The 8561-nt window shown below is 55.4% G+C and overlaps 2 protein-coding genes across 3 annotated transcripts in view; both read right to left on the bottom strand.

Moving 5' to 3' along the window:
* Nucleotides 1-1090, bottom strand: part of TMEM150A (transmembrane protein 150A) — a 4816-nt gene extending 3726 nt beyond the window's left edge. Inside the window, 2 exon segments of the mRNA XM_023747065.1 lie at nucleotides 233-413; nucleotides 971-1090. Of these exon segments, the coding sequence (XP_023602833.1) occupies nucleotides 233-297 (65 nt within the window). The 5' untranslated portion in view covers nucleotides 298-413; nucleotides 971-1090.
* A 4082-nt stretch (nucleotides 1091-5172) lies between these two features.
* On the bottom strand, nucleotides 5173-8128 carry CUNH2orf68 (chromosome unknown C2orf68 homolog). Of its 2 annotated transcripts, XM_006106237.3 has the most exons (4): nucleotides 7954-8128; nucleotides 7758-7876; nucleotides 6739-6890; nucleotides 5173-6380 (listed from the first exon to the last, which is right to left on the bottom strand). In XM_006106237.3, exons 1-4 carry the CDS (start codon nucleotides 8058-8060, stop codon nucleotides 6258-6260), a joined length of 501 nt encoding a protein of 166 aa, XP_006106299.1. In that variant the 5' UTR covers nucleotides 8061-8128; the 3' UTR covers nucleotides 5173-6257. The 2 variants fall into 2 exon arrangements, with proteins under 2 accessions (XP_006106299.1, XP_023602831.1); XM_023747063.1 differs by lacking the exons at nucleotides 7758-7876; nucleotides 7954-8128 and having other exon boundaries at nucleotides 6739-7718.
* Nucleotides 8129-8561: the final 433 nt, after the last annotated feature.

Here is an 8561-nt window from a genome sequence, read left to right as displayed (position 1 = left end):
CCACCTTTTTCCAAGGGCTTTTCCCCCCCCTCAGCCCAGGTTTTGGAAACAACCACAGGCCCCGGGGGTATTCCCCGGGGCCCGCCAACAGGAAAAGGGGCTTTGTTTTTTTTAAAAACTTCTTTTGGGGGGCGGGGGGGGCCTTGCCCTCTTTCACCCGGGGCCCTTTTTTCATTTTTTTCCCCATATTTTCCCCCAATTCCGGCCCCCCCCCCCCCCCCCCCCCACTCACACAGTCCATAGGCCAGTGATGGAGAATGCTGATAAGCTGACGGGAAGGAGGATCCAGGCGGTCATGAGGGAGGGGAGCCAGGGTGGTAGTGGTGTGGGAGGGATGACAAGAGGTAGGTGGGGAAGAGGGGGCAGGCCCAGCTACCTTAAGATACTTCGCCAAAACCATCAACTGCCCCGGCCTGGTGGAGAGAGATGGGTCAAAGTCCAGGGTCCAGTGAGTGGTGAAAGCCGCGGGGGCCGGGGTGTGGGGGGGTGTGGGTGGGAAAAGGAAGGTAGTCATCACCTGATTCGGAGCTCCCGCCGGGACTCGGAGTGCCCACCCTGAGCTCAGCCCACGCCAGAACGTGGCCACCCTCTGACACCCACCGGGGGCCCCCGCGTCCCACCCCAAAGTCACCGGTACTCAGGGGCTGAGGTGGCGCCGTAACATCTGGACAGGGAGTCACCCACCCTCGCCTGAAGGAGCGGGGCTGGCAGCCAAGCAGCAGTGAGGACGGTCAAGGGGCCAAGCCACAGGCAAGCCCGGTGTGGGTCCAGGCCCGGTAGAAGGGCGGCCACACGCCGGCAACCCCGCGACCACTGCGCCCCGCAGAAGCGCGCGCTCGTGCGGGAAGCCCAGCCCGGCCCCCGCCCGCGTGGGCGCCCGGAGCCCGCGGCAGGCGAGTCCCCGGACCCGGGGCACGAGCCTTCTCTGGTGATCCCGGGAGGGTCCTGGGAAGTAGGGGCCAGTACGCACCTCCCCGGAGCGCCCTGCTGCCGCCGCGCACCGTCCAGCCCCGCGTGGCGCCGTCCCCGGCTGCGGCCCTCGGAGCGGCCCTGTAGGTTTAAAGGGCCGGCGGCCACGCCCTCGCCCTCGGCCGCGCCCTCGCCCTAGGCCACGCCGCGGCGCCCGCCGGGACCTGGAGTCCGCGTCGCTAGTGTCCTGGGGCCCGCGCTCCGCCCAGGACTACAACTCCCGAGGCCCCGCGCCCAAGTCCCGGTGGGAAGGGGGTGGCGCCGCGGCTTCGGGGAACCTGGGCGTGAGGATCGTGGCGTGGGACTCAGCAGCCCCTCTGTCTCCGAGATGCGGGAAGGCTAGTCCCGTTGCCCGGGTTCCTGCGGTGGAAGATTCGGGAGGCGGGAAGCTGGGGGCTGCACCACCTTCCAGCTGCACTTGTGATCGTCCCGGTGCACGTGGCTGAGGAAGCCTGCTCCGCCGCAGGGCACATTCCGCTGCTGGTGAGAGTTCGGGTTATCTCTGCAGCTGGCGCCGGGCGCCTGCTCTGTCCAGGCGACGCGGTCTGCAGAGAAGCCTTGCTCTGCCTTACAGTCAAGCGCCCTGGATTTGGCTTCTGCTTTCCTCGACTCCGCAAACTCCGGAGGATGCTATTCGCACCCGATGCGTTTTCAAGGGAACAAGCACACCAGAATACTACTGTCCAGAAGTCAGTGTCTAAAACATGTTACCTAACTGCTCAACACTTAACCAGTGGATTATCCAAGTCTAAGTAGACGCACATGGCCAGGTGTTGGCAGGTAACAGGAAGGTGGGCGACCCAGAGCAATTTGGGAAAAGGAAGCAGAATTCTGTGGGAATAAATTACCCTTCAGCTTCATCAAAACGTCCAGGCCAAGAGTGCCCTCTTGGCTCCTTTCCTAATTAAACAGGCAGAATACTTCCTTGCACATACCAGAAGGGTGCCTGGCGCTCCAAAAGGAAGCCCAGCATCTGCTGAGAGCCCTTGTGAGACAACACCGGGGCCAACAGATCATTTACCGCAAGGGAGCAATGGCCCAGGCTGCCAGGAGGCCGTTTTAGGGAAAGGTTAAAAGGCTGGTACTGTTAGGGAAATGGAGCAGATAAGCCAGACATGGCACTGACAAAGGAGAAACCCCTTTGGACTCAGTGACAGTTAAAAATGGAAAGAGGGAGGGGAAAAAATTAGTGGACAAAGGAAACCTGCTGGAGAGCCCTTTGCTGAGTCCCATCAAGACAAGCAGTTAAAGTATGGCGGCACAGAGCCATTACTGTACAAGAACCCAGGCTGAATGGACCAGTGGGGTGTAAGATTCAAGGTACCTTCTGCTGGCCATGCTCTGTGCCCCAGGAAAAAGGGGGGCCTCTTTCTAATTCACAGAGACACCATCTTCTGACTCAGGTGTGTTCCCATTGGCGCAGGCCCCTTTTTCTCATCTGCCCAATGGTGTCATGAGCCCTGGGCATTTTCTACCTCTTTAGTAGCTTTGCCAATCATAACCAACACTGTATCTTATTGATCTGGGTTTGTGTTCCTGTCCAACCTTTATCCCGGAAGACCTGAGAGAGCTGGCTATTTAAGTTCTGAACTGGCTGTTTTAACATAAATCGGGTAGACAAGTGCTCCAGAGCTGTGAGGAGGAAGATTTGGGCTTAACATGACAGTATGAGTAAGGAGTTACCCCGATAGAGCTCCCTGTGACAGAATGGGTAGTTGGTAGGGGAGAGTTAGATAAGAAGTAGGACCCGAAGTCTTTAAAAGTCCCTTCCAGCTCTAAAGCTACAGGAGTTACACTTCTACCAGGACAGTTCTTAAAATAGGCTAAGCAAGAGATGAGATTTCAAGTGCTGGTTCTGTGGTGCTGAATGCTAGGAGCAGGCATTCACCTTCACCTCCCTACATACACAGGTGATTTTACAACTCTTGGCAAAAACAGTGCTTGTAAAAATAATGTTTATTGGTTAAAAAATTACAGTCTTTGAAAAGTACCTCCCCTCCAGAATTTTTCAAATAATTTGCATACTTTTTATTCATCTACATAGCAGAAACATTGAAATGAGAAAACAGAAGACTATATGGCTTTTTATACATTTAACATCATAGCGTAATCAGTTCAACCAGTCTGTCATTCTGGTGGCTCTGAAAAGGCAAGAGGAGCCATTCACTCAGGTTTTCACTTCTAGCTTCACTCCAATCACTGGGGAAATTCAGGCTCGGTGCCTGCGGCTCCTTGGCCATCAAATTCCTCAGGGACAGGACAGGAATACAAAGAGGGAGCTTAAAATGTTTTGAATAACTTTCAACATTCTATGGTGATTCTCCCAAAGGCTCAGAGGTAGGAAAATAATGTCTTTATTCCTCTTTCTATAGTAAAGGCTTCATTTATATTTGTGAATCAGCTGGGAATCCACTACCCCAAAGGATTTCTTCCAGCTCTCCAGGCTAACTTCTAGTTGGGCGTGCCCCGTAGGGTAGACCATGGAGATGGAATCTCTCTTTCAGAGGCTCTTCCATAGAGAGCACTTGTTATTGCCCATGCTGCTCGGTCCTCCTAATGTCTGGCCTGGCTCCAGACTCCCACTCTCTCACTCAATACAAAAAGCTTTACATTCTTTTCTTGCGTTATGTTCACCAAAGACTTCCATGTTTGCCAACTGGCTGGAACTCAAGCTTTAGTGTTTTTTTTTTTTTTGCACAGCCCAAGCCCCATGCAAACCCCAGCTTCCTTCTATTTGTAACATTACCCACTTTGGCCCAGGAAACACAAAACCTTAAAATCCAAGGCTTAACTCTAAGTAAGTGAAGGCACACTTAATTTTGGATGGACATGAGATATGCCAATCAGGCTACCAGACTTTTTTTTGAGACAGCCAAGAAGGTATCTAGTCAAGTGAGGGTTGAATCTGAAGCAGCCTGCTGGAAAGCTCAGCTAGTCCAACACTGTTGCCACTGGGCTAACAGCGCGGGATAGTCCCCTTCAGGACTTATCTGGAGCCTGTGGGAAATGCTCTGAACACTGTCCCTGAAGGCAAAGCACCGATTTTTGAAAACAGCTGCCAGAGGTCTGGAGGTAAGTCTGGTGAATAAACTGGTTAATACCATCTTAGATCCCAGATGACGGGTGGCAAAATAAGCAACGAGCCTGTGCTAGAAAGCTGCTGAGGGCCATCACCAGAGAAGCACTTCAGGCACACCTAGAGCAATGCAGCCTCAGCCCCCACAGTTCTGTTCTGCAGGACAATCTCTCATTTAAGCACCAGGCTTAGTGCTTTATATAGTCAGACTGCATAAATTAAGAATTCGATCTTTCTTGAGTGGAAAATATTTTATATGCACTTGATATGCAAAGTGCAAGAAAAATTCTACACGCAAGGAGCTCTCATTAATTTCTTACCTGAGTGTGTGAGATTACATGACAAATAGAGAAAGACAACAGGCACACACTTCCCTTCTCACAAAACAGGAAGGGAGGCTACAATCTCCACTTCTGGTCTTGTTTCTAAATTTTCTAATAAATCCAGGAAGCAGGCCATCCAGCGGAGAGAAGATGGACCCCAAAGTATTTCCAGACTGGGAAGTCTAAGAGTTCCAGTGAAATCCTATGTCCAAGTCAGATCAGCTGACGAGTCGGAAGACTAAAATGACTGGTCCTCTGAGCTGCAGGGAAACTGGGATGATGGCACAGCCCCCATGACCCAGGCTCTGGAGGGTAGTTAACATTATGTTAAAAGGCACTTTGACTCCAGCTGAATATATAGAGGGCAAGCTTTCCCCTTTAAGAGTAGAACTGAGCCCAGGACCGGCAAGTTTAAGGCCTTTAACCTTGGGCCAGCTCTGTGGGTCAGGAGCACTCTGGTCCCTTCACATCCTGGCCTTTCTAAGGAATCCACCTCACGGACGTTCCTGGCACGGTCAGCTCTGGCCACCTGCACCTTAGTACGTTAAGAGTGCCCTCAGGTGTCCTTTAAGAGGACGTTGCTGAGATGAACCAGCCAGACTGACCTTGAGACCCTGATGTGGAGAAACCCTTGGGGCAGGTGGACTTTGGTTTCAAGAAGTCTCAGTGCTCATGGGTTCACATCAACCCTAAATTTCAAATTACTAAAAAGGTTCCAATGTACCGAAGTGGCTTGGAACTGCAGTGTGGGTTTCTCAGGTCTTTAGCCTAACCCTGCATTAGGAAAAATGTTCACTTAAGTGAAAGCACTGATACTCCGGGGATTTTTATTATAAGGATCTGTTGGGAGATTATATACTCTTAGGGAGGCAGGAAAGGAGAAAGAATGGGGCAGGGGAAGAGCAGATGAGAGGTTCATTTCCTCTGAGACATTGTTTGCCCCCTCCCCCCCCGCCCCCTTTGCAACTAGGGTTCTAAATAGGCAATTATTGCTGTTGAATTGCTCTTTGTATCTATGTTCCAGACTGTTAAATCACATTTGGAGAGGCAGTTTTAAGCATGTTTTGATAATTCCCCTTTAAGGGATGAGGCTGAAAGCTAGAACTCTAGCTTAGTCCTAACCAAGGCAGGTTTTGCTGCAAGAAATCCTTGCAATTTAGTTTTGGCATCATCTTCTTAGGTCTCCTTATCTAGATAGTGTAAAGCAGTGGGGCATGACAGAAACTTGAAAAAGCCATGGCAGGGGAGGGAGACATGCTTGGGAGTTGGCCTCAAAAATGAACATCTCTCACTGTGTTGGTATCGGGATTACTGGGCGAGTGTGTCAGAAAGGTAGCGGCCCCCTCACCCCACCACGACCCCAAACCTCCAAAGTCCTGAGCAGCTGGAGGTACAGTCACACTGGGAGGTGGGGAGTGGGGCGGAACTGATGGACTTGGAGACAAAAAGATGAAGGAAAGAACAAAGAAACAGCTGAAAAAAAAAAGACTTAAGAAAACATGAATGAACATGAGCAGAAGCCCGGTGGGAAGGAACCCTAAAATAACGTGGTTCAGAGCTGGGTGGAGCAGCAGTGGCCAGCCATCCCAGGGCATATGAACTCGGTGAGAAAGCAGCATGTTGGCATAAGGCTCATAAACCTTGGCTCTCCCTGGCGTCTCTGCTTCTAGAACACCAGGCTAGCCAAACAAAATTCTCAAAAGTTCCCAATCAGGCTGGTCAATGGGCCAACATACAAGGAAGGTGGTCAGGCATTGTCCCTGCAGCACCCTCTAGCAGCTCTGGGGTGTGTTTGTGTATCAAGATCAGCCCAGACTGGTCCTGGCACCCCTAAACTAGGGAGCTCCCTGGGCAGCGACCCCAGCCTGGAGGGAATGCTTTCGGCCCCGTCAGTCTCGGCTCTGGCGCTTTGCAATCTCCTCCTTGATGCGCAACTTGAGGGCCTCTTGCATGGGTGGATCCAGAGGCGTGTGTGCCGACACCTCCTCGCTCACCCTTCCTGGATCATCGTCCTACGTGGAGGAAGAGTCAGGAAGCTCAGGGTCTGGCCTCTTCCGGAAAGGCCACCTGCCCTGTCCCTAGACTGCGCTCTCAAAGAACTCCATTTGACTCACACGTGCCAGCGCCTGCCGTTTCCCAGGTATCCCCTGTGACAGTGACTCTCAACTGAGGGCCATGAGCCCGCCCTGTGGCCCGCTGAGGATCACTGTGTGGCGGGAGCTGTGCTCAAAAGCATTGCCGGGAGTTTGTGCCCCCATGTGGAGCAGACACTCCCCTCTGACCCTGATGGAAACAGTGGCTCGGGGGCTGGCAGTGATTTCTACCAGTTCCTGGGCACCGTCAGGCTGTAGCTGTCTCTGCCAGGCGTACCTGATACACGATAACAGATGTGACCTCGCCGCTGTCCGCCTCATATTCCAGGCAGAAGAGCTGACGGCCAGAAGGCTCTGGCTCGGAGCCGCCGCTACTGCTGCTTTCCCGGGACTCTTCACAGTCTGGGTTGCTTGGGTGGGCAGAGCCATCTGGAAGGATGAACCAGAGTGAGAGGGAAGAGGGGAAGGCCGCTGGGGCCCTGACCACAGAGAGAAAAGCCCCCATCTTTCCACAAGCGTGCGTGTATGTGAAATGCATGCATGCATGTGAAATGCGTGCTTGCATGTGACATGCGTGCCCGGCCGTTTCATGGACCTCTGCATGCCTGGCCTGGGGCCAGCACCGTCCTGCACACTGTATGCGTTTGTGTAGTGAATAGGGTTGGGAGGTAGAGGAGAGATGGACAGAGCTCGGCCTGGGCTCAAGTCCAGGCTCTGTCATTTACGAGCTTTGAGCTTCTGGGCCTCTCTGTGCCTGCTTTTCTGACCGTGAAACATAAATAAGAGCTCCTACCTTGTGGGGTCCTAGGATAACTATGTGGCAATGTACAGAAGACCTAACAACACTGTAATGCTCAACAAATCTGGCGCCCTGCGTGGGCTATTGCGATGCTGCCTAGATCTCAGGGAATCTGGGGAAAGTGCCTTTGGCTGGGTTTGGGCTTCAGGCCACCATTCTGTCTCGGTCGCCCGCGGCTGTGCTGAGCCTTTCCCCTGTGATGTGAGGCAGTGGGGATGCGGGCAGACAGTGCAGTGGGCACACTGGCCGACAGCTTCCTGCTGGCTCCCCGCTAGGTCCCGCAACACTGATGCGTGATGGGGGCCGTCCACCCTCCCTGTTCTCCTGGAAGCAGCACTGAGCGGAGCCTGGGGAGCGTCGAGGCGGAGGTTCCGGGAAGGGCCGCGATGAGCCGAGCCTTGGGAAATGGGTGGTGTGTGTTTTTCCAGAGAGAAGGGGGCGCGTCGAGGCAGAGGGCCCGGAGCCGAGGAGCGCGCGGGCGCGGCGGGCGGCCTCACCTCGGCGTCGCGGCAGGTACACCTGCAGGTCGGGCTTGCGGGGCCGCGCGGGCGCGGGCGTGTGCCGCCTCCTCGCCTTCTCCTTGGCCGCCTGCTTCACCTTCTTGTCGTAGTCATCCCTGAGGGGAGCCGAGCGGGAGTCAGGAGCTGCCGGGCCGGGCGGGGCTGGGGGAAGGGCGGCGGGGTGGGACGGTACCGGGCGAGCTGATTCCGGCGGATGTGGTGCACGAAGCCGTGGCTCATGTCCAGCCGCCCGCCGGGCTTGCAGCAGAGACGCGGCCCGGGGTCCGGCGCCGCTTCCATCGGGAGCCCTGGGCGCGGGGCCGCCGCCGCCGCACCGGCCGCCTTCCGCCCCGAGAGCTCAGCACCGCCCCGCGCTCGCCTTCCGGCCTCGCACGCAGCGTTTCCGCCCCGAAAGGGCCGCCGGGCCCAGCGCCCCGCGCGGGGAGTTCCTAGCGGGGGTTGGGCCGGGGGGGACTAGCGGGACCTTTTTCTTTTGTGACACCCACGGGGGAGGGGACAGGATTTGGGGGCCTGCCCGGCGGGTTACCTCCGAAAAATTTCGGGCTCCCGGGAACGCCCCTTGGGGTTCCGGGGGGGGAACTTGTGCCCCTCGGCCACCTTGCTGCGGGACCCCCGGGGGAATAACTGAACCCACCCCGGGCCCTCAGTTTCCCCCATTTGTACTTTGGGGACCCGGGAGAGCCCCCTACCCTCCCAAAAAACCCTGGTGAGGGGGCGAGTGCCTCCTGGCAAGGAAAACGCAGGGCGCCCCCGGGTGGCGCCCCCCGCCCCGCCCCGGCC

The sequence above is a fragment of the Myotis lucifugus genome, unplaced genomic scaffold (genome assembly GCF_000147115.1).
Source record: "Myotis lucifugus unplaced genomic scaffold, Myoluc2.0 scaffold_789, whole genome shotgun sequence".
Taxonomy (NCBI): Eukaryota; Metazoa; Chordata; class Mammalia; order Chiroptera; family Vespertilionidae; genus Myotis; species Myotis lucifugus.
Note: the sequence above shows the minus strand (reverse complement) of the source record. Positions and strands in the feature narration are given on the sequence as shown.

Bases quoted from the DNA above. Each gene is read 5' to 3' on its own strand.
- CUNH2orf68 (XM_023747063.1), bottom strand. From the start codon at position 7,182: ATGACAGAGCCTGGACTTGAGCCCAGGCCGAGCTCTGTCCATCTCTCC. The intron at 6,381-6,738 runs GTACGCCTGGCA...TCCTCCACGTAG, and splicing joins CATCTGTTATCGTGTATCAG to GACGATGATCCAGGAAGGGT.